The sequence below is a fragment of the Mus caroli genome, chromosome 17, assembly GCF_900094665.2.
Source record: "Mus caroli chromosome 17, CAROLI_EIJ_v1.1, whole genome shotgun sequence".
Lineage (NCBI taxonomy): Eukaryota > Metazoa > Chordata > Mammalia > Rodentia > Muridae > Mus > Mus caroli.
Window position 1 is genome coordinate 54,059,616 of NC_034586.1, and position 26,171 is coordinate 54,085,786.

Consider the following 26,171-nt stretch of genomic DNA (forward strand, 5'->3'; position numbering starts at 1 on the left):
ATGTGTTCTTGGATTCGGTTAGCAAGAACTTTATTGAGGATTTTTGCATCAATATTCATAAGGGATATTGGTCTGAAGTTTTCTATCTTTGTTGGGTGTTGGTTTCTTTTATGTTTGTTTTTGTATGTGGCTTTATGTCCTGTGGTTCTCTCCTTTTGGCTTTGTTGTGAGATGCTTACTATCTTGTCTTTTTTTTTTTTTTTGATGTAGGTACCTTTGTTGTGTTGTAGTTTTATTTCTAGGATCCTCTGTAGGAGTTGCTTGGTAGATAGATACTGTTTGAATTTGGTTTTGTCCTGGAATATTTTGGTTTCTCCATCAATGTTGATTGCAATTTTTGCTGGGTATAGTAATCTGGGCGGGTATTTGTGGTCTTTTAAAGTCTGTATGACCTCTGACCAGGCTCTTCTGGCTTTTAGTGTCTCTGTTGAGAAGTCTGGTGTAATTCTGATAGGTCTACCTTTGTATGTAACTTGGCCCCTTTCCCTTTCAGCTTATATTCTTTCTTTGTTCTGAGCAGTTAGTGTTTGATTATTATGTGATGAGTGGATTTTCTTTTCTGGTCCCTTTTATTTGGTGTTCTGTAAGCTTCTTGTACCTTTATGACCATCTCTTTATGTTGGGAAAGTTTTCTTCTGATTGTGTTGAAGATGTTTTCAGGTCCTTTGAGCTTTGAATCTTTGTTCTTTTCTATTCCAATCATTCTTAGATTTGGTCTTTCCATTGTGTCCTACATTTCCTGGATGCTTTGAATTAGGAGTATTTTGTATTTTGAATTTTCTTTGACAGTTGTGTTAATCTCTTTTATGGTATCTTCTACACCCCAGATTCCCTCTTCTATCTCTTCTATTCTGTTGGTGATACTTACATCTGTAATCCCTGACTCCTTTCCCAGGATTTTCATTTCCTGGTTTGCCTCAACTTGTGTTTTCTTAATTGTTTCTACTTCTATTTTTAGGCGTTGGACCACTTTATGCAATTCCTTCACTTGCTTGATAGTATTTTCCTGTATTTTTAAAAAGGGATTTATGTGTTTCCTTGTTAAGTGTTTCTATCTATTTACCTGTGTTTTCCTGTATTTCTTTCAGTGAGTTATTTAAGCAGAAAGTCCTCTTTAAAGGACTCTATTATCTTCATGAGCTAGGATTTTAGGTCAGCTTCCTGATTTTCAGGTGTGTTGATGTATTCAGGGCTTGTTGTGGTGGAAAAATGGATTCTGATGATGCCCATGTATATTTCCTTCTGTGGCTCTGCACCTTCTCGGGTAGGACAATAGAGCTGGGCCTGGTAGTGTGGGCAAAGGAGACCCAGCCCTGAGGACATAAGAACAGGAGAACTGCCTCTGTCCCTTGCCAGATGCTGTACTCTGGTGAATTGGTCTCACCCCTCACCTGGGCAGTGCTGGAATGTTGCCTAGGTGGTGTGAGCATGGGAGAGCCACCAACTCAGCTACCACCCAGGTTGTGATCCAGGGCTTTGAGTTGTCCAACCCCAACATCTGCCCCATCTATGAAATGCTGGAGTGCATGAAGGGACTGGTCTTCCAGAACCAAAGCTACATGATCTCCAAAATACAGGGTAGCTTCAGAATATCTGAGAAGAGTCCAGTTGTAATCCAGTATTGATAGTGTAGCAGAAGCCAGAGGCCTCAAAACAGACCAATGACTCACTACAATGAATATTTGCACAAAAGGCTGTTTGGGCAAAAGATTATACTGTGTGACACACTGAAGCAGCTTCCATGACAAGGTCTTTTAAGTATTTATTTATTTATTTATTTATTTGCTTGTTTTCTTTTTTGGGGGGTTGTAAGGGTGGAAGATGAATATAGTGAGATGGGGAGATGAGGGTGATTGAGGTTCATGATCTGAAATTCACAAGGAATCAACAAAAAGTGAAAAAAAAAAGAGACCAGCTCAACAAAAGGTAAATCATTCCTAGTATCAGAAACCTAACCAACTACAGGGCTAATGAAGTCATAGATCTTGGAAGACAGCTAATAACCCAAATTTTACTAAATTAGCATAATTTCTAACCACATTCTAACTATTTGTCCTTATATTCAAAATTAAACATAGTCTTTACTCTTCAAGGGAACTTCTCTTTGCATCAGAGACCACCAAAACCAAACCAAGACAAGACAAGACAAAACAAAACAAAACAACAAAACCAAGCTATAATTAAACTGCAGAGTTGTGGGGCCCTATCCCAACTGATAGAGCTACAAAACACACCTTCACCTAAGGCTCACGAAATACTAAGGAAGAAAGAGTAGAAAGATTGTAGGACCCTGAGTATATTCTTTAGTCAAGGATGATGAATAATGAGTTCTTACTGGAGGGGATGTTGGAGTTGAGGTTTGAATGACACAGTGTACTAGTGGAGGATTACATGGAGGTAGAAAGTACTGTGAAAATTATGAACTGATCATTACTCTGGTCTCATGAATATTTGTCTAGAGTCCATCTTGGCTCACATCACACTGGCAACCAACTCCCCTCCCCACAATCGGCATTTTTGAATGAATGTCATTCTGCGGTATTGAGGATGCACAACTGCAAGGCCATGTCCTGAGACAAATGCACTTCCCTCCTGTGTTTTCCTCTACAGCTGCTGGTTGAATACAGAGACGGGGTTTATCTGGAGTTTCCTGGGGCCGGTCTGCATGATCATCACGGTAGGGAAAACATTTCTTCAAGAACATTTTGGTGATCTCTCTTTGGTCAAGTTAGAAAGTGTCATCACACTGTGAAGCTTGATAATCTCAAATCTCTTTCTTGTGTTTCTTGGTTCTTGAGGTTTCTAAGTTAGGATGTAACTCAATTGGAATGTGATTTCTCTGTTAATTTTTATTGATGCTCAAGTGCAAAATATGTATAAGGATGAAACTGACAGGTGTAACTGGGCTTTTCCACTCACACCTGAGTTCTGGAAATTTTTCTTATTCATGTTTTGAATTTAATGGGAAATAGATTTGTCTGTAGAAAGAATCTCTTGTGTACTGTATGGAAGCATCACCTGTCAATAAAAAGGTGATGGCTTATTGCCGAGGAAGAATATAATATGGGAGTCTTGTAGGGAGATAGGAATTCTTGGATAGGTCAGGCATGGGGAGAGATTTGCCCTGAACTCTTAGGAGGCAGACACATGAAACTGAGGAAAGATAAGCAACCACGTGGCAGAACTTAGACTAGACTAAACGGGATAATTGAGTTACAAACTAGCAGGAACCAGCCAAAACTTGCCTAGGCATTTATTCATATGCAATAAGTCTCATAGCTATAATTTCCAGAACTCAGGTGTGAGTGGAAAAGCCCACAGTTACACCTGTCAGTTTCTTCCAGGTCTAGATGTTGACTGGAAGAGAAAGAAAAAAATGACTATGTTTAGTATGTGCACGTAGAGAGACATCTGTCAGTCTGAGGCTAATTTGGTCTAGATAACAAATTAAGTTTTAGATCAGCTAGGCTACATTACTATGTAGAAAGATCTTGTATACAAAAGAAAAGAAGGATGTAAAGGAAGGTAGAAAAGGAAGAAACAGAGGAGATATGGTCACGATTAGAAGAGAGATGAGAAATTCTGAGAAATAAGCAGAAGCCAAGTGACATTTGAAGATACCGGGCACTGTTTTGGCTTTATTTCTATTGCTGCAATAAGAAGGGATTTATTTCAGTTTACAGGCCTATCCTGTCTAGTTTTACATCAAATTGACACAAGCTAGAGTTATCTAAAAAGAGGAAACATCAATTGAGAAAATGCTTCCTTAAGATCCAGCTGTAGGGCATTTTCTTAATTCATGATTAATGGGGGAGGGCTACTGTGTGTGGTGTCATCCCTGGTCTGGAAGTCCTGGGTTCTATAAGAAAGCAGGCTGGGCAAGCCATGGGGAGCAAGCCAGTAAGTAATCAACACTCCTCCATGGCCTCTGCATTCATTATCTCTGGCATCCAGGTCCTTGCCCTGTTTGAGGTCCTGTCCTGACTTCCTTCAATGATGAACAGTGATATGGAAGTATAAGCCAAATAAACCATTTACGTCTTAACTTGATTTTTGGTCATGGTGTTTCATAGCAGCAATAGAAATCATAATAAAGACAAGGTCATAGTCCATCACTGAAGGAAGTCAGGGTAGGAATATAAGCAGGAACTTGAAGCATGAACCCATGATGCAATATTGATTTCTGGCCCAGGCAAGGACTCCTGCTTACTCCTGCTTAGGTTTGTTATGCATCCAAGGACTACTTGCTGTAGGAACAGTACCTCCCACCCCGGTATGGGACTTCCAACATCAGTTAGCAATCAAGACAGTACTCCACAGGCATGCTGACAGGCCAGTCTGATTTGTGCAACCCCTCAATTGAGACTATGTCCTCCGGTGACTGAAGGTGGTGTCATGTTGATAGTCAATCCCTACTATGGCAAACCCTATTTCTTTTTTCTTCTTTTTGGTTTTAGAGCTTTATTGTAGGAGAGGGGGAGAGGGAGAGAGGGAGAGGGAGAGGGAGAGGAAGAGGGGGAGGGGGAGGGGGAGGGGGAGAGGGAGAGGGAAGAAGGCCAACAAAACCTATTTGCTACTTGCCTTCAATCCAGTCCCCACCCCAGTCAGGTGATGTTTCTGCTAGATGCCACTCATAATGCTGTATTTGCTAGTGCCATTTGTAGCTTATTCTAGATCATGGGAAGACCTTCCATGCTTCTGGATTGGCAAGAATTAGTATTGTAAAAATGTCTATGTTTTATTACCAAAAGTAATCTACATATTTAGTGAAATTTCCATTAAAATCATTCAGAGACCCATAAAAAACAATCCAAGAATTTACATGGAAGTACAAAAGGTCACAAATAATCAAATCAGTCCTGAGAAGTATGAACACAACTGAACTTGTCACCATAACTTACCTCAAATTATACTTCAGAGCTAAAGTGAAAAAGACAGCCAAATATTGGCATAAAAGAAGACAATAGAGGAACCAGAATAAACTAACCAGTTCTCACCTAATTTTTGACAAAAGTATCAAATTTATATAGTAGAAAAAAGGGGGCCAGTCTTAGTGTTAGCTATGAGCTCAGTTTTGAATGATGTAGCATTCTTGGACTTGCTAGAGGATATGTTAATCCAGGGAGTATTGATGTTTTATAGATTATTGGGGGTTTGCAGGTATGTCATTGTGTCTTAAGAGTGCTCTATAGTAAACAGTATAGATTTTTATCATCTTAGCTCTGGAGACCTGAAACCTAATATGATGGATCAACCTAATAGGATGGATCTACTCTGTGATTTTCTTCTTTCTTTTTTCCTTCTCTCTTTCTTACTGCTCTTTCCTTTAACTGTCTATAATCACGATCTCTTGTCCCTGCCCCTTTTCTTAAGTAAGATCCAATGCTTAGACCGAAAAATTACTTGTTTTCTTCTCTTTGCCAGGATTTTTGATCACTACTTCATCTACAATGCAATCCTAGATTTATGTGGTGGTCTTCTTCCTTTATATGGAACCAAAACCATTCCCTTTATTTAAAGAAAGATCATTATCCCAGGGATTCAGACACCTTTAGGAGTGTACAACATGTAGTCTGTGGGCTGCATATGCTTCAGGATATCTATGAGTGAAGCACAATAAAATTATGGGTGACAACTTTGCATTACAATGTCAGTTGGTCAGACATCCTTGATGATTTTCATATTATGGCTCTATATTGTGGTGTATTTGTGAATCTGCTGTTTTTTATGATATTAAAAAATTAGTTGTGAATCTGTCTTTTGACAGTTGGTAGTGACTAGTTTTGAGAATGATATTCCTTAAAGCCAAAATTGACTCTGACATACTTCTGTTCATTATCATTGTCCCTCCCCTTCATGCATTCCTCAAAAATTCTCTATTCAATGATGACACCTTTATAAGTCCATGGTTTCTCTCATGTCCTCAAGATTATCTTCTTAGTTAGGGTTACTATTGTTGGATGAAACATCACCACCAAAAGCACCTTAAGGGGGAAAGGATTTATTTCACTCACAATTCTATATAAGATTTCATTATCAAAATCAGTGAGGGCAAGAACTCAAGCAGATATAGAGGCCATGGAGGAGTGTTCCTTTATAGCTTGCTCTTCATGGCTTGTTCAGTCTGCTTTCTTATGGCACCCAGGACAATTTGGCCAGTGGTGGCCTCATCCACAATGAGCCAGGCCCTCACCCATCAATCACTAATTAAGAAAACGCTCTAAAGGTTTGTCTACAGCCTGATCTTATGGAGGCATTTTCTCAGGAGGCTCCCTTCTCTCAGATGACTCTAGCTTGTGTCAAGTTGACACAAACCAGCCAGTACAATGTGTGTCATCTCTTAAACCTGACTGGCTGCTGGTGGTATGGCCTTTCCTGGGGAAATGTGAATAAATTTCTACTTACCTCAGATATGGCACCAAAGTAGTGATTCTACTACAGTTCAGTTTGGCAGATCAATGAACTTACTGGGATTACACACAGGAGCATGGGTTGGTGAAACCCTGAGCATAGATGGTTTGAAGGCAGCTGAAAAAAGCTGGGGGCATGAATGTTTCAGGAATAATCAGCTGAGGGACATGACAAGCTGGGATACAATTCATGAAAGGGTTCCCAGACATTCTTCCATGGATCAGGCATTTAACAGGTCAGAGAATCTCCCTTCCCAGGAGTCATTACCATTTCTATAACCTATGGAGGGGTCTTGCAAATCTTATAAGTTTAAGGAGATTCCTGAGACTTGTGAGTTATTTCCTGAGTCTTGACTGCAGGACAGATTGTTTTAGCTTGGAGATTGTTACAAAGCATTATTCTTCTCCACCTAGCTCTGTTACATCTTCTAGTGTCCCCCTTAGGGATTGCCTGCATGCTTACTTGTCTACCTGTATCAAAGGATTTTCTTCTCCCATGCAATTCCAGCCCTGTCATCGAGGGTGGTTTTGGAAAACAGAGAATGTGATTAAGATAATTAGCACAATGTCTGACATTGTGTGTATTGTTCCTCAATACATACTAGGTTTGAGAAATAATGGGGATAAAATAATAATGAACAAATACCACCAGGAGAGAGCTGGTCTCCCAGGAGTTCAGACAAGCCTATAAGTGCAGGTAAGACCACCAATTGCTGCTCAGAGGTACCCACCTGGAACCCTCAGGACACAGGATGTGAGGAGCAGCCTAGACAGGAGCCTTCTTGTTTTCATCTGCATCCAGAGCCGACCTTGTGCCACAGAGCTACATACACAAATACCTCTAGGAGAGTGCTGGTCTTCTAGGAGAACAGACAAACTTGTGAGTGCAGGTAAGACTACCACATCTCTTCAAATTCCTGGCCCAAGAGGGATGGTCCTAGAGCCATCAGGACACATGAACTAAGGATCAGCTGGGTACAGGATCCTTCTGGTTTCTGTCTGCACCACAGATCTGACCCTATACCACAGTTCTCCATACCTAAATTCCTCCTGGAGAGAAGCAGTCCAAGGAGTACTGACACATAGGCTTGCAGGAGGGACAAGCCACAGTCAGAGACAGCAAGGCCAGCTAACACCAGAGATAAACAGATGGCAAAAGGCAAGGGCAAGAACATAAGCAACAGAAGCCAAGTCTACGTGGCATCATCAAAACTCAGTCCTCCCACCACAGCAAGCCCTGGTTTCCCCAACACACGAGAAAAGCAAGGCTCTGATTTAAAGTCACATCTCATGATGATAATAGAGGACTTTCAGAAGGACATAAATAACTCCCTTAAAGAAATACAAGAGAACACAGATAAACAGGTAGAAGACCTTAAAGAGAAAACACAAAAATTCCTTAAGGAATTACAGGAAAACACAACCAAACAGGTGAAGGAACTGAACAAAACCATCCAGAATCTAAAAACGGAAATAGAAACAATAAAGAAATCACAAAGGGAGACAACCCTGGAGATAGAAAACCTAGGAAAGAGATCAGGAGTCATAGATGTAAGCATCACCAACAGAATGTAGATAAAAGAGAGAATCCCAGGTGCAGAAGATGACATAGAAAACATTGACACAACAGCTAAAGAAAATGCAAAATGCAAAAAGCCCCTAATCCAAAACATCCAGGAAGTCCAGGACACAAAGAGAAGACCAAGCCTAAGGATAATAGGTATGGAAGAGAGTGAAGATTCCCAACACAAAGGGCCAGTAGATATCTTCAGCAAAATTATAGAAGAAAACTTCCCTAACTTAAAGAAAGCGATGCCCATGAACATACAAGAAGCATAGAGAACTCCAAATAGACTGAATCAGAAAAAATTCCTCCCATCAAATAATAGTCAAACCACCGAATGCACAAAACAAAGAAAGAATATTAAAAGCAGTAAGGGAAAAAGGTCAAGTAACATATAAACGCAGACCTATCAGAATTACACCAGATTTCTCACCAGAGACTATGAAAGTTAGAAGATCCTGGGTAGATGTCATACAGACCCTAAGAGAACACAAATGCCAGCACAGACTACTATACCCAGCAAAACTCTTAATTACTGTACATGGAGAAAACAAGATATTCCATGACAAAACCAAATTTATATAATATCTTTACACAAATCCAGTCCTACAAAGGATAATAGTTGGAAAACACCAGCACAAGGAGGGAAACTATACCCTAGAAATGACATAAAGTAATCTTTTTCAACAAACCCAAAAGGAGATAACCACACAAACATAAAAATAACATAAAAAATAACAGGAAGCAACGATCACTACTCCTTAATATATCGTAACATCAATGGATTTAATTCCCCAATGAAAAGAGAAAGACTAACAGACTGGATATGTAAATAGGACACAGCATTTTGCTGCATATAAGAAAAGAATCTCAGTGTTAAAGACAAACAATACCTCAGAGTAAAAGGCCTGGAAAACAATTTTCCAAGCAATGGTCTCAAGAAACAAGCTAGAATAGCCATTATAATAGCGAATAAAATCGACTTTTAACTGAAAGTCATCAAAAAAGATAAGGAAGGACAGTTCACACACATCAAAGGAAAAATCTACCAAGAACTCTCAATTCTGAACATCTATGCTCCAAATGCAAGGGCACCCACATTCGTAAAAGAAACTTTACTAAATCTCAAAGCACACATTGCACCTCACACAATAATAGTGGGAGACTTCAACATGCCACTCTTATCAATGGATAGATTATGGAAACACAGACTAAACAGAGAAGCTAACATTATTTATGAACCAAATGGATTTAACAGATATCTATAGAACATTTCACTCTAAATCAAAAGAATATACCTTCTTCTCAGCACCTCATGGTACCTTTCCAAAATTGACCATATAATCTGTCACAAAACAGACCTCAACAGATATAAGAAGACTGAAATAATCCCATGCATCCTATCAAATCACTATGGATCAAGGCTGGTCTTCAGTAGCAATAAAAACACAGAAATCCCACATAAATATAGAAGCTGAACAACACTCTACTCAATGATAATTTGGTCAAGGAAGAAGTAAAGAAAGAAATCAAAGACTTTTTAGAATTTAATGAAAATGAAGGTACAACTTACCCAAACTTATGGGACAAAATGAAAGCAGTGCTAAGAGGAAAACTCATAGCTCTGAGTGCCTCCAAAATCAGGAAGTGGGGAGAGCATACACTAGCAGCTTGACAGCACACCTGAAAGCTTTAGAACAAAAAGAAGAAAATACAACCAAGAGGAGTAGACAGGAGGAAATAATAAACTCAGGGCCAAAATCAACCAAGCAGAAACAAAAAGAACTACACAAAGAATCAACAAAACCAGGAATTGGTTCTTTGAGAAAATCAACAAGATCAATAAACCCTTAGCCAGAGTAACCAGAGGGCTAAATTAATAAAATCAGAGATGAAAAGGGAGACATAACAATGGAAACTGAGGAAATTAAAAAAAAAAATCAGATCCTACTACAAAAGCCTATACTCAACCAAATTGGAAAATGTGAATGAAATGGACAATTTTCTAGACAGATACCAGGTGCCAAAGTTAAATCAGGATCAGCTAAACTATCTAGAGTCCCACACTCCTAAAGAAATAGAAGCAGTCATTAAAAGTCTCCCAACCAAAAAAAGCCCAGGACCAGATGAGTTTAGTGCAGAATTCTTTCAGACCTTTAAGGAAGACCTTCAAACTATTCCACAAAAGAGAAACAGAAAGAACACTACCCAATTACTCTGATACAAAAAGCACACCAAGACCCAACAAAGAAAGAGAAGTTCAGACCAATTTCATTTATGAATATTGATGGGAAAATAATCAAATTCTTGCCAACTGAATTCAAGAACACCTCAAAATGATCACTCACCACAATCAAGTAGAGTTCATCTCAGGGTTGCCAGGATATTTCAATAGACAGAAATCCATCAATGTAAACTATTTCATTAAAAAAAACTCAAAGAAAAAAACCACATGATAATTTCATTGGATGCTGAAAAAACATTTGACAAAATTCAACATCCCTTCATGTTAAAAGTCTTGGAAAGGTCAGGAATTCAAGGCCTATACCTAAGCATAGTAAAAGCAATATACAGCAAACCAGTTGCCACCATCAACTAAATGGAGAGAACCTTGAAGCAATCCCACTAAAATCAGGGACTAGACAAGGCTACCTACTGTCTCCCTTTTGAAGGTCTAGCTAGAGCAATTAGACAACAAAAGTAGGTCAAAGGGATACAAACTGCAAAGAATAAAGTCAAAATATCACTATTTGCAGATAGTATACTTAAGCAACCCCAAAAATTCCACCAGAGAACTCCTAAAGCTGATAAACAACTTCAGCAAGGTGGCCAGATACAACATTAACTCAAACAAATCAGTAGCCTTCCAATCCCCAAAGGATAAACAAGCTGAGAAAGAAAAGAGGGAAACTAAACCCTTCACAATAGTTACAAACAATATATAGTATCTTTGTGTGAATTTAACCAAACAGATGAAAGATCTGTATGATAAGAACTTCAAGTCTGTGAAGAAAGAAATCAAAGAAGACCTCAGATGATGGAAAGATCTCCCTTGCTCGTGGATTGGCAGGATTAATATTGTAAAACTGGCCATCTTGTCTAGTGCAATCCCAGTCAACATTCCAACTCAATTCTTTATAGTGTTAGAAAGAGCAATTCTCAAATTCATCTGGAATAAAAAAAAACCCAGGGTAGTGAAAACTATTCTCAACAATAAAAGAACTTCTGGGGGAATCAGCATCCTGGACCTCAAGGTGTACTACAGAGTAATAGTGATAAAAACTGCATGGTATTGGTACAGTGACAGGTAGATCTATGGAATGGAATTAAAGATCCTAAAATGAACCCACACACCTACAGTCACTTGATCTTTGACAAAGGAGCTAAAACCATCCAGTGGAAAAAAGATAGCATTTTCAACAAATGGTGCTGATTCAACTGGAGGTCAACATGTAGCAGAATGCAAATTGATCCATTCTTATCTCCCTGTACAAACCTCTAGTCCAAGTGGATCAAAGTCCTTCATATAAAACCAGATACACTGAATCTAATAGAAGAGAAAGTGGGGAAACCTCTGGAACACATGAGTACAGGGAAAAATTCCTGAGCATAACACCAATGGCTTATGATCTAAGATCAAGAATTGACAAATGAGACCTCATAAAATTGCAAAGCTTCTGTAAGTCAAAGGGCACTGTCAATAGGACAAAACTGGAACTAACACATTGGGCAAAGATCTTTTCTAATTGTACATCTGATAGAGAGCTACTATCCAATATATACAAAAAACTTAAGAACGTAGACTCCAGACATCCAAATATGAATAAATGGGGAACACTGCTAAACAAGAATTCTCAACTGAGGAAATATGAAAAGCTCAGAAACACCTAAAGGAATGTTCAACATCCTTGGTCATCAGGGAAATGCAGATCAAGACAACCCTGAGATTCCACCTCACACCAGTCAGAATTGCTAAGATCAAAAACTCAGGTGATAGCAGATGCTATCGAGGATATGGAGAAAGAGGAATGCTCCTCCATTGCTGGTGGGATTGCAAGCTGTTATAACCACTCTTGTAATCAGTCTTAGAAAATTGGGCATAGTACTGCCTGAGAATCCATCTATACCACTTCTGGGCATATACCCAGAAGATGTTCCAACATGTAATAAGGACACATGCTCCACCATGTTCATAGAAGCCATATGAATAATAGCCAGAAGCCATAGTTAACCTAGATGTCCCTCAACAGATGAAGGGATACAGAAAATGTGGTATATTTACACAGTGGAGTACTACTCAGCCATTAAAAACGACTTCATGAAATTTGTAGGCAAATGGATGAAACTTGAGAATATTATCTTGAGTGAGATGACTCAGTCATAAAGGAACAAACATGGTATGCACTCACTGATAAGTGGATATTAGCCCAAAAGTTCAGAATACCCAAGATTCCATTCACAGACCATATGAAAATTAAGAAGAAGGAAGACCAAAATGTAGATTCTTCAGTGCTTTTTAGAAGGGTGAACAAAATACTCAGAGGAGCAAATAAGGAGATAAAAAAAAAAAAAAAACAACTCTGGAGCAGAGACAGAAGGAAAGGCCATCCAGAGAGTGCTCCACTTGGGGATCCATCCAATATACAGCCACCAATACTGGATGTTACTGTGGATGCCAGCAAGTGCTTGCTGACATGAGCCTGATATAGGTGACTCCTGAGAGGTTGTGCTAGAGCCTGACAAATACAGAAGAGGAAGCTTGCATCCAACTATTGGACTGAGCTTGGGGGTCCCCAATTGAGGAGATGGAGAAGGGACTGAGGGTGTTTGCGGCCCCATGGAGGGAGCAACAATGTCAATAGGCTAGATGCTCGCCCAGGCACTCCTGGGGACTGGACCACCAACCAAAGAATACACATGGAGTCACTTATGGTGCTGGCCACATATGTGGCAGAAGGTGGACTTGTTGGACATCAGTGGGGGGAGAGGCTCTCGGTCCTAAGGGTGTTCAGTGCCCCAGTGTAGGGTAATGCTGGGGCTGTAGAATTGGAGTTGGTGGGTGGGGGAGAACCCTCATAGAGTCAGGTGGAGGAGGGATGCAATAGGGGGTTTCCTAAGGGGAGACCTGGAAAGGGGAAAATATTTGAAATGTATATAATGAAAATACCCAAGTGGGGGGGGGTAAGAAAACAAAGTAATGAAATGTGTAGCAGACGATAGCCTAGTTGGCCATCAATGGGAAGAGAGACCCTTGGTCTTGTGAAGGTTCTATGCCCCAGTATAGGGGAATGCCAGGACTGGAAGCAGGAGTGGGTGGGTTGGTGAGCAGGGGAAGGGGGGAGGGGAGAGGTGACAGGGGATTTTTGGAGGGGAAATTAGGAAATTAGGAAAATAAATTTGAAATGTAAATGAAGAAAATATGTAATAAAAATAAAATTAAAACAACAACAACAAAAACAAACAACCCCCCCAAAAAAACCCCCCAAAACCAAAACAACAACAACAAAAAAGAATAAACTCATAGACTTAGCTTTGCTCTACCTGCAGACCCTGGGAATCCTTTTGTGTGGTTTTATATTCCTGCATATAACAATAGAAGCATTTTCACTTCTGGCTTAATATTTCTGTGTAAATAAATAGAATCATTTCCAAAAAAAATTAAAATATTTTTATATTTTACGTATCTTTTCTGTGTGGTGGGATTCAATTCCAGTCAGGAAGTAATTGTTCACTTCCAAAATATTCATGTCACTATTGCCCTAGGAGGCATAGCTTGCCTGGCAGGTTAGCATTTTATTAATTTTACACAGGGTCCAGAGAGGTTAGACTGTTGATGGCCATTCTCTCCTGTCCAGCACAGAGGCTTCCAGAACTATGAATGTTAGCCAGCATGGAGGAAATGGAAATGTTTATTTCACTTACTTCCAAATTTTCAACACAATTTTTCCTCCTGAAAATCTTAGTTGCCAGGAGAAAAAAAATACCCTTCCACCATACATTGGCTTTCCACTGGGGCAATTTTGCCTTTCAGGGGACTGATGCGAAAAAAAAAATATTTTTTTGTTGTTGTTCTCATAACAAAGAAGGAGGGTAACACTGGCATCTAATGCACAGCGTCCAAGAAGTTGTTCCACAAACGACCAGAAGAAAGCACTGTTTGTCGCACATTGGGGGTGATATGATCCCAGATGTCAATATTACCAACATGGAAAACCTAGGTTCTTGGTTTATGTGAATCCGATTGTCTTAGTTTCCTTCCCTGTTGCTGTCATAAAGTGCACTGTTGATCTCTCCCATTCATAGCACTCCTGGATTGTTTGTTATTCTTTGTGTAGAGCTGAAGCCTCATGGTGTTTCCTTTTTCCACTTCGACATGTCCATTGCTACTGTTTTTGTCCAGCCTATGTTTCTTCAGTCATGTTGAGACTTCCTGTGTGTAACTACTGATGTTGTTAGGAAATATAATCTCACAGCAAAATCCCTCATAGTCCATGTCCTAGAATATTTTTGTTCCCTCTTCCACAAATTTCCCCAAACCTTAAGTATAGGAATTATATTTCTAAGAAAGAGCGTATCAATTGGTTATCCAGTACCAAGTGGTCATCCCTGAAAATCAAGCACAGCAAGAACAGCGAGGTGGCAGAGCCACCCATAGAGCGTCCAAGCACCACCTCTAGCTCAGTGGAAGTTGCCTCGGCTTCCATGGCCTTTGCCTCCAGGGCTGCAGGGACAGCCACCTCCCGCAGCGCCTTGTAGTGGTCTGGAGCTGGTGGGGCGGAGGCCTGCTGCGCACCTGCAGAGACTAAGCAGGTTGCATTTAGGAATATAGATGTATATAATAACGATGGAAAAAGAGGCCATGGATATCAAAGAAAGCAAGGAGGAGTATATTGGAGGGTTTGGAAGAAGGACAAGAAAGGGAAAAATGAGTATAATTATAATCTAATCTCCCTCTCCTCCCAGTATCCTGACCAAAGCAATGTAAGGAAGAAAGCTTATGTGGCTCACAGTCCAAGGTATATCCAATCACTGTGAGAAGTCAAGACTAAAAGAACTCAAAGCGGTCCATCATATTACATTCAAGAGCAATGATCAATGAATTTATGCACTGTGCTCAGCTCACTGTCCCACTCTCTTAAGACTCTGTTTAGGGTCTGGTACCACCCACAATGCCTGGGTCTTTCTACTAATCAAGGTCATCCCCCACATGAATACTCAGACTAACCCTAAATTAGACAGTCCCTTACTGGTGTTCCTGGAGGCTTGCCTTCTAGGTGTTGACAATTAATACCAATCATCACACCACTATGAGAAGGCTGAGGGAACACCTTTGAAGAGAAGGAACCATCTGTTCTGTGTCATAGTCTATGGTATCAACATTGGTTTCAGTTCTTACTGAAATGACGGGAAACAGCTGGTGGAAATAAAAATATTTACATGCAAACAACAAAGAACAATTTGTTGCAAGGTAGCTACAGTATAATAGCAGAGGTATGCATTTTCATCACTTACAGTGTATACTCAGAAGCAGGCAGGGAGTGTCAGTGATTAAGAATGCTTTGAATGCTGTGGCATGAATTTGCATGTTGGGAAACTACAACTGGGGTGTCTTATGGGGGCCATCAGTGCTGATTCTGGCTTTCTGCTGTCCACCCTAAATTGGAAGAAGAGGCATCAGCTGTGTAACTGTTGGCTGTTTCAAGTCCAGGCTATTCAGACTTGACAAATCTAGGATTGCAACCTGGCATCCTCCATCCAGGATAGGTTACTAGAGGCCATATTTTAATGTGTAGATGGTCATGGTCAGTCTATGTATCTTGTCTATACACCCTCTGCTTATCCTTGCAGATCAACTCTGTCCTCCTTGCCTGGACACTGTGGGTTCTGAGGCAGAAGCTCTGCAGTGTCAGCTCAGAAGTCTCTAAACTCAAGGACACGAGGTACAGTCTCTTTCTCACCTTTACTCATTCCTTTCCTTCTTCTGACAAAGCTTTACCACTCTCTCAGCTTTCTCTATATATCATGTTCACATGTAGGTGTGTACATGCCATGACACACATGCAGAGGTCAGAGGAATCCTAGGGTATTGGTTTCTACTCTCATGTCTCCTCCTCCCATCTCACCTCAGGAGCATTGGCATTACAGATGTTCATGTTATACACACATGGTTTATGTGGGTTCTCGGGACTTAAACTCAGGTCTTCACATTTGTGCATTAAGCACTTCAACTGTTGAGCTACCTGCCAGTCTGATCACTTTTTGAACATTCATTGCAGAGACATGATGAGGCTTGCATAGAATAGAAGAGTCCAGACATCAGACTTCCCACTCCATCGATGTCCTTTATGACCTGTATGACATTATGTTGCTTATAGGACCTCTACACAGCTCACTTTCTTTATTTGTAGAAAGGGGATATTAGTATGGCTCACTTTAGGTAGCTAATAATGTACTACTATAATTTCTGGGAACACTGAGCCTTTTATGGATCACAAATATTGATATATTCAGTGTGAGCACCCACACACAAACATGGACAAACATGCATAAGGCACATACACAAACAGACATATGTACATATACATGCACACATATAAACATGGATATACATATGCATGGACACATATGCACACACACAAACAGGAACATATATGCACATGCACACATATGCTCATGGACATAAGCATACATGGACATGTATGAACACACATGAACTCACATACATACCTACAAATGCACACATACATATTGACACATACAAACACAGATATATGCACACATACATGCACACAATACATACACATGTCCACCCCACATGCTCAAGTACACATACATGCAAACACAACATGCACATACACATTCACATTCACACTCATGTACAAACCCAACCACTCACATGTTCACACACAATGTACATCCATACATGAAATCATAAATACACATCCATTCACAGACATGCAGGTGTGCATACATACACACATACACATGCACACATACATTCACATCACACATGTACACACACACACCATACTCATATGCATGCACAAAAGATAAATATGCACATACAACACAAAAACATATAAGAAGGCTCATAATATTTTAAAATGTTTGTCTATTTTGAAACAGATTTCCCTCTGTAGGACAAGCAGGTCTGAAATCCATGATTCTTCAGTGCTATGATTATTCAGTGTGCCATATGGCCTGGCTTAGAATCCCTTTCTGTGGCTGGGGAGTCATACAGGACAATGTGATGCATAGAGAGGGTGAGGGTCTCATACATGTGATAAAATTAGTGATTGAATAAATCATTCACTAACTGGCTCCAAGCCTGGACATTGACTGTTGTTACTCACTTAATTCTTTTCTTCTTCTTCTTCCTCCTCTTCCTCCTCTTCCTCTTCCTCCTCCTCCTCCTCTTCCTCTTCCTTCTCCCTCTCCTTTTCCTCATACTTCTCATACTCCTCCTTCTCCATCATTATAACAAATGAATATTATTATTAATTATTTAAAAAATAGCCTTACATTGCCTATCTGTTTCTGTCTTTTCCTCTCTCTTAGTTTATTTTTGATACCCAAATAAATTTAACCATGCAACAGCTTGCCTTTGTCTGAATTTTTATTTATTTATTATGAAGTTTATAGGATTTATGCATATTCTTTCAGCTACAACTGCCTCACTCCTTATTATGCTAATATAATATTCCACTGAATGACCATGCTACATTTTCTTTATCCTACGTCTATGTTTTTATTCTATAGTGTGTCCACTAACTGGTTTTAACCAAATCTGATCTAGTCTATATTTATCTATACTTATTCTATTCATTTATATTTTTATGAATATTAATTGTCTTCCATAGGAAGGGGGAGAGAGAATGATTGCTTTGCCTGCATACTGTTTCTTTTCATGTATGTGTCTATTTCATTTTTAAGATAATAAAAATGACTAAGAACTATATAGTAGTGATGGTTGCATGATGTGTGAGTGTATTTAAAGCCACCGATCACATTTTTTTGTACTTAATGTGATGAATTTGCCTCAGTGAAAGGATCTCTCAGCATTTTGTAACCATGGGTTTACCACTTACATGAGATCTAAGTGTCTGTACATGAGCCTTTTTAGCCATTCATTGCTAAACCAAAAATTTATTCAACACACACATCCACACATCTTTGAATACATGTGTATTTGTGGACAACAGCATTTTAATTGACTATAGGACTTGAGACAGCAAATTTTTCTTTGAGATTTTGGGTTTATTTTTATTTTTACAAGTTTAAAATTTGCTTTTGAAATACATAACTTAAAATTTGCTATGTCAGCCATTTCCAAGAATACAAGAGTATTGGTGTTGTAGTAAACAAGAGCAGTGTCCAAGAGACAGCAAGTTTTTCTCTGTCTTTATCATCCATGTGATGTCATCTTCAGACAGTGCCAGGTCTCCATGGAGACCATACCAGCTCTCAAGACAATTCAATTATTCAATTTTGTAAACATTATCTTCTAGGTTGCTGACCTTCAAGGCCATTGCCCAGATTTTCATCTTGGGCTGCTCCTGGGTGCTGGGCATTTTCCAGATTGGCCCCTTGGCAAGCATCATGGCATACCTGTTCACCATTATCAACAGTCTGCAGGGGGCTTTCATCTTCCTCATTCACTGTCTGCTCAACCGCCAGGTATGCAGATGTTTCTTACTTGCATCAGCTTCTCTGAATAAAACTACTTACTGCGTGTGCTTGTAGCAGACCAACTCCCATATATAGGACTGGTGTGTGTGTGTGTGTGTGCTTTGTATGTTGTATGCATTTGTGAGTATATGTGTTTTTTGTGTTATGAGTTATATGTGTGGATTCATACCTGTGCTCTTGGCTAGACACAGACATTGGAAATATTTCTCTATCATGTTCTCCCATATCTCTAGTATTTTATTTAAATAAAATTGTTGTGCATATGTGTGTAATCTCTTTGTGGAGCAGTTTGACTGAGAAACAGCCAAACTGCATTCCCCACTTCTCCTCTTGGGCCTTCTGTATGTCTATAGTCTGTGGTCTGTAGCCTATTTGGCTAGCATGTGGTGTTTGTTAGATCTGTCTGAATTGCCTGTGTGTGTTATCTATCTGTTGTGCCACTGTCTAATAAAGGGATTACCCTATGTTTATTGAATAGCACAGAAAACACAGCATAGAAAAGGGGCAAGAAATTATTTTCAGAAAAATTTGACAGAGTTTTACCAGGGAAGAAATCACTTTACTGGTCATAGCTGACCCAGAAGAACACCTTAAATTGCTGCAGATCTTATCAATCTGTTTCCATATGTTGCTTTCTACATTTATGAGACATGTGTTTTGTTTCAGGTTGCCTTCAACTTGTTCGTTGCTCTCAGCAAATGATCATCCCCTCCCACACCCCACATACATTGTGCTGGGCCAGAGATATAGGAGGGCATATAATGAAATGGCTTAGATTAAAAAAAACTTATAACCTGAATAATTGAAGGAATAGTAAGATTGATTACATTGTTCTCTTAAAAAGAGGTTAGACTAGACACACTGAGCACATGCAGGATAGAAAGTTGAACACATTAATCTTAGATTATTTCAAGGTATATTATTAACTTGGTAGCAATGTTTAGAAAAAGTTCAGTGTCTTTGAAGGTAGATGTTATTTTCAGAAGAATGTATTACCTCTTCTATGCACATGAGTATAGTGCATGTAGAGGCTAGAAGAGAGTGCTGGATCCCCTAGAGCTGAAGTTGTGGGTGTTTGTGAGCCTCCTCCTGACATGTCTTTTTTTGTTTGTTTTTGTTTTTGTTTTTTTTTTTTTTTTTTTTTCGAGACAGGGTTTTTCTGTGTAGCCCTGGCTGTCCTGGCACTCACTTTGTAGACCAGGCTGGCCTCGAACTCAGAAATCCGCCTGCCTCTGCCTCCCGAGAAATCCGCCTGCCTCTGCCTCCTGAGTGCTGGGATTAAAGGCGTGCACCACCACTCCCGGCCTGACATGTCTTTAGAACTGAAGTTGGGTCCTTCACATGAGTAAGGCAGACTCTTAAGGCACCAACTCTTCTCTCTATCTCTTCCATTCTGTATTTTGAGAGAGGATCTTTCACTGAGCTTGAAGTGTAAATTGATCTATACTGATCGGCCATCAAGTCTCAGAAAGTGTTCTCCTATGTCCACCTCCCTAGAATTGAGATTTCTGCTGTGTGCAGCCATGTTGGTACCCACCAAACCCACCACCAAATTTTCCTTATTCTTGAGAATTTAGTACATACACACAATGAAATATGATCATACCTACTCCCATTCCTCTCCACCAGATTTTACATATTCCTCTTAACATGGTACCCAACCAATGTCATGTTTCATGACTTAAAAACCATACTAAGTCTAGTCAGTATTTTCCATATATGATTGAATGTGGAGCTATCCATTGGAGCATATCCCCAGAAATGAACAATTATTTCTCTGTCAGAAACTATTAACTTCCAATAATTCCTCAGTAAGTGGTGGAGACTAGAAGACTTCTAAACAACACATGCAAGAATTTGGTTGGCTTGATCTTGTGCAGGTACCAACAGCTACCATGAGTTCATGAGTTTGATGACATGTCATGTCCAGGAGGAAGCACTTCACAGTATCCCTTATCTCTTCTAGCTCTTACATTTTTCTATCTTTTTTTCTATAATGTTCCTTGACCCTTTGTATGTTGGTTGATGTAGGTCTTGTTTAGGGCTAAGCACCATATTGATTTTTTTTTTTAAAAACGTGGGTGCTGGAGATCCAAACTTAAGAACTCATATTATATACCAAACTTAGTGACTGGGCCATTTCCAAGCCTGGTTTACTTTGCTTTCATTTGTCTCCCCCTCCAGGTACGGGATGAATATAAGAAACTACTCACCAGGAAGACTGACCTTAGCTCCCATTCCCAGACTTCTGGGATTTTACTGTCATCTATGCCATCCACTTCCAAGATGGTAAGGGACTGTAAATTTCCTACTGGTGCTGATTAGAAGAGGCACATAAGCTCAACAAAACCGAAGAATACCTTCTGTCAGTACTGCTGACTGCTAAGTGTGCTCACTGTGGGGATTGTAGGATGAGGATATTGGGGCCAGGATCTCAGGGTTTGCATCCTACATTTAACACTTTTTTTTTAAAACTAGGCAACCTAAATAGGGTGACATCCACAGATGCAAAGAGAATACATATGCTAAGAATTTTATCCTAGTCAATGATCAATGAGGATCTCAGAGAGTTGTTATTACTGGTTCAAAGAATATGACAATTTACATCCCCAAGTTCTGTGACCAGCTTAGTTGTTAAGTCACAGGTGAGTGGATTAGGCTAAGAAGGTGTCTTAGCTACTTTTTTTTGTTGCCAGAACCCAATACCCAACAAAAGCAACAGAAGAAGGAAGGGTTTATTTTGTCACAGTTCAATGGTATATTCCATTATGGTGAAGAGATCAGTATCAGGAGCATGGGGCAGCTGGTCACATGGCATCCACAATCAGGAAGCAGCGAAATGAGTGCTAATGCTTGGCTCACTTTCTCCTTTTTATTTGATCTTGTCTCCTAACTATTGGAATGATACTACAACAAAAAAAGTGGGTCTTCACATTTCAGTTAACGCAATGTAGATGATCACTCGTAGGCATGACCAGAGGCTTCTAAGTGATTCCAGAATCTTTCAAGTTGACAGTAAATATTAACCATGAGAGATGAGGTTTTATTTTGCCATAAACAAAAGAAATAAAATTTCAGAAACATGGTTAGAACTTGAAATCATTGTGTTAAGTGAAATAACCTAGACACAGAAGTTTAAATATCACATATTGTCTGTCATATGTAAAATTCATGTTAATAAGTGACATGAAATAGAAGTGTAGCCATTTGGGAGGGGAAAAAGGATCAATAAGAATAGAATTGAATAGAGGATAACACGATAAATATTATCAATGTACATGCATAAAACCACTACAGAGAAACACATCATTTTGTTCAATATACTAGTAAATAAAAAACAAATAACATATACATGTTTATATATATTCTGTGATTATTATATATTATATTATATATTACATAATATACATATAATATTTATTTAATTTAGTCAATGATTTTGTATCAAATTTTACTTTAACATAACTTCATGCTGTGACCTCATTATTCACTTAGTGCATACCAAATACTTGGTCAACTGGGTCTGTCTTAATTTCAGTTCCTTTGACTATACCTTGACAAAAGCAACTTAGTAGAAAAAGAGTTTATTTTATCTCAAAGTTACAGAAAACAATTCATCATCAGGGAAGTCACTACAGTAAGATATTGACAGAATTGCCCACATTACATTCACACTCGGCAGCAGAGACCAACAAATTAAAGCATGTACTCAGTGCTCAGCACACTGCCCATTGTTACATAGTTCAGAATCATATTTCTAGGAATTGGTGCCACCCATGGTGGGTGGGTATTTCTATATCAGTCAGTAAAATAAAGATAAATCTATTGGTCAGCCTGGTCTGATAATCCCAAACTGAGACTCTCAGGTGATTCCAGATTGTGTCTAGTTGACAGTTACAATTAATCATTACATTTGTTATATTCTTTGTTTCTGTACCCCTGATAAATGGACCATGATCCAGAAAATCACCTCGCCCAAAGATGCTCACACAAGTAACTAGTTAAATTCAGTGAATCACAAAGAAGGACAATTGTGTTTAGCATTTCAATGTTTATGCTTATAGCCTGTTTCTATATTGATATCCATGTACATGTGAGACAATTGTCCCCACAGATAGGACTGGATAATTCTTAGATCAATTTTGCTTCTAACTGAGGTCATTCTCTTTTGTCTTTTTCAGGGTTAACATCCTTTCTTGCTTTTAAATATATTATGGAACAATGTCTGAAGATTGTAAGTGCTTTAAGGAGCATACTTTTAATAACTATCTAGCTTATGGAAATTTAGGATATCATGAGTTGATGGCAGTTTTGTTTTTATCTCAAAACATGGATAGATGGAACCAAACTCCAGGAGTTTCATGCACCAAGGAGGAATACAGGATACTTAGCCGAATAAGTTTTTCTTTTGTTCCTTACAAGTATAAAGCTCCACATGTTTTGAAAAGAGCATGTCCTATTTCAATGGTACAAGAGATTACCATTTTTGTGTCTCCTATGCACTTTCTTGTGGTGTTCCAGAAATTCTCATTTAATACCTATCAAGCAGTGAACACAGATTAACTCTTAATAAATTATTTGTTCTCTCTCTGAATGTCTTATTTATCTTTTATTTATTCATTTACAATTTTAGACATGTATGCATTGGTTATATCCACCCCAATTTTCCCACTTCCCGGAAAAAAAATCTTCACATTCTATTTCTCTTGTAAATCAGTGGGCCCACTTATTGCTTCTGAATGCTGGGATATGAACTGATTTTGTGAATGTTGCAGCTTGATCATGTGCAGAAATGATAGCTACAGTGAGTACAAGGACATGGGTCTATGCCATGTCCAGAAGACATCATGGCATCTCTCTCCTCCCCATCTCCAGCTCATACATTCTATATTCTCTTCCATAATGTTCCCTGAATTGGGGGTTTCATATAATTGTCTTACTTAGGACCAAGCATTAACTAGTCATTTATTTTCAGTACTTGAAAAGTTATGAGTCTTTGTATCTTTGTAATTTAAAAGAAAAGACCAGTAAAACCAAGATGGGAATATCAAGCAAGCAACATCACACAAAGAGTGCAGCAAATGTACAAACACCAAAACCCACATATATTGTGTTTTTTATTAATCACCCCATTTGTTTACATCTCAAATGACATCCTACTTCCTGGTTACCCCTCCACAACCCCCCCCCCCACTCCACATCTGCCCTCTCACCCCTATCCTTTGCCTCTATGAGGATGCTCACCCACTCTCTGCTGCCCCACAACTCCAGCTTCCCCTTACACTGGGGCATCAAACCACCACAGGACCAAGGCCACCCCTGCTATTGATGTCAGACAAGGCCATCCTCTGCTACATATATATATATATATCTGAAAGCTTGAATCCCTCCCTGTACACTTCTTGATTGGGGGCCTAGTCCCTGGGAGCACTGGGTGGTCTGGCCAGCTGACATTTTTCTTCCTATGGGGTTGCAATCCTAATCTGCTCCTTCAGGCCATCCACAAGCTTGCCCACTGGGGTCCCTGAGCTGGTCTGATGGTTGGCTCTAAGCATCCACATCTGCTTTGGTCAGTGGCTGGCAGAAACTCCCAGAGAACAGCTACACCAGGTTCCTGTCAGCAAGTGCCTCTTGGCAAACAGCAACAGTGTTGGGGTTTGGTATCTGCAGGCAGGATGGATCCCCAGGTGGGGCTGTCCCTGGATGGCCCTTCCTTGAGTCTCTGCTCCAGTTTTTGTTTCTGTCTTTCCCTGAGACTATTTCCTGCCTTCTAATCCTTTTGGGTGAGTTTGCTTCTTTTTGTTCTAGAGGTCTCAGGCGTGTTGTTGTTAGTGTAAGATCTCTCCAGTTTCTCTTATTGGAAACTTAGTCCTATGAACTTTCCTCTTAGCACTGCTTTCATTGTGTTCCATAAGTTTGGGTATGATGTGTCAACATTTTCATTAAATTCCAGGAATTCTTCAATTTCTTTCTTTATTTCTTCCCTGATCAAGGTATCACTGAGTAAAGAGTTGTTCCATTTCCACATATATGTGGGGTCTATAGTTTTTGCTGTTTGTAAAGACCAGCCTTAGGCCATGGTGATCTGATAGGATGCATGGGATTATTTCAATCTTGTATCTGTTGAGGGTTGTTTTGTGACCAATTATATGGTAGATTTTGGAGAAGGTACCATGAGGTGCTGAGAAGAAGGTATATCCTTTTGTTTTAGGATAAAATGTCCTGTAGATATCTGTTAAATCCATTTGGTTCCTAACCTCTCTTAATTTCACTGTGTCTCTATTTAGTTTCTGTTTAAAGATCTGTCTATTGGTGAGAGTGGGGTGTTGAAGTCTCCCACTATTATTGTGTGGGGTTCAATGTGTGTTTTGAACTTTAGTAAAGTTTCTTTTATAAATTTGGGTGCCCTTGCATTTGGGGCATAGATGTTCAGAAATGAGACTTTTCCTTGGTGGATTTTCCCCTTGATTTATAGGAAGTGTCAATCTTCATTATGCTTGACAACTTTTGGCTGAAAGTCTATTTTATTGGATATTAGGATAGCAAGTCCTGCTTGTTTTCTAGGACCATTTGCTTCGAAGACCTTTTTCCTTTCTTTTACTCTGAGATGGTGTCTGTCATTGTCATTGAGATGTGTTTTTTTTTTTTCCAGCAAATTGCTGGATCCTGTTTGCATATCCAGTCTGTTAGCTTATGCCTTTTTATAGACGAGTTGAGTCCATTAATATTGAGAGATATCAAAGAGAGATATCTGTTAGGTCTATTATGTTTGTTTTTGTAGGTAGCTTTATGTGCTTGTGGTTCTCTCCTTTTGGCATTGTTGTGAGATGCTTAATATCTTGTACTTTCTTTGGTGCAGGTACCTTGGATTTTTCCTTCTAGGATCTTCTGTAGGTCTGGATTTGTAGACAGATACTGTTTGAATTTGGTTTTGTCCTGGAATATTTTGGTTTCTCCATCTATGTTGATTGAGCATTTTCTGGGTATAGTAGTCTGGGCTGGCATTTGTGTTCTCTTAGAGTTCACATGACCTCTGATCAGGCTCTTCTGGCTTTCATAGTCTCTGTTGTGAAATCTGGTGGAATTATGATAGGTCTACCTTTGTATATTACTTGCCCCCTTTCCCTTCCAGCTTTTAATATTCTTTCTTTGTTCTGTGCATTTAGTGTTTTGGTTATTATGTGACAAGAGGATTTTCTTTTCTGTTCCCATTTATTTGGGGTTCTGTAGGCTACTTGTACCTTTATGATCATCTCTTTCTTTAGGTTGGGGAAGTTTTCTGCTATTATTTTGTTGAAGACACTTTCAGGTCCTCTAGGATGGATCAGAATATGGTGTCTTCACTGGAGCAGACCAGCTAAGATTCTGCCCCAGCAGAAAGGACCGGGTGGAAGGGCTCATATTTTAAAAAAAATTTTTTTATTGGGTATTTATTTCATTTACATTTCCAATGCTATCCCAAAAGTCCCCCACATGCTCCCCCACCCACTCCCCCACCCACCCACTCC

General features: G+C 39.3%; 1 protein-coding gene across 1 annotated transcript in view; it reads left to right on the plus strand.

Annotated features, from left to right (window-relative positions):
- The window catches only part of Adgre1 (adhesion G protein-coupled receptor E1), a 126,456-nt gene extending 103,199 nt beyond the window's left edge, over positions 1-23,257 (plus strand). Inside the window, exons 19-23 of the mRNA XM_021186488.2 lie at positions 2,611-2,677; positions 15,823-15,914; positions 18,483-18,651; positions 20,848-20,952; positions 22,845-23,257. Coding sequence (XP_021042147.2) covers positions 2,611-2,677; positions 15,823-15,914; positions 18,483-18,651; positions 20,848-20,952; positions 22,845-22,850 — 439 coding nt within the window. The 3' untranslated portion in view covers positions 22,851-23,257. The remainder of the gene's footprint in view (positions 1-2,610; positions 2,678-15,822; positions 15,915-18,482; positions 18,652-20,847; positions 20,953-22,844) is intronic.
- The last annotated feature ends 2,914 nt before the right edge of the window (positions 23,258-26,171 follow it).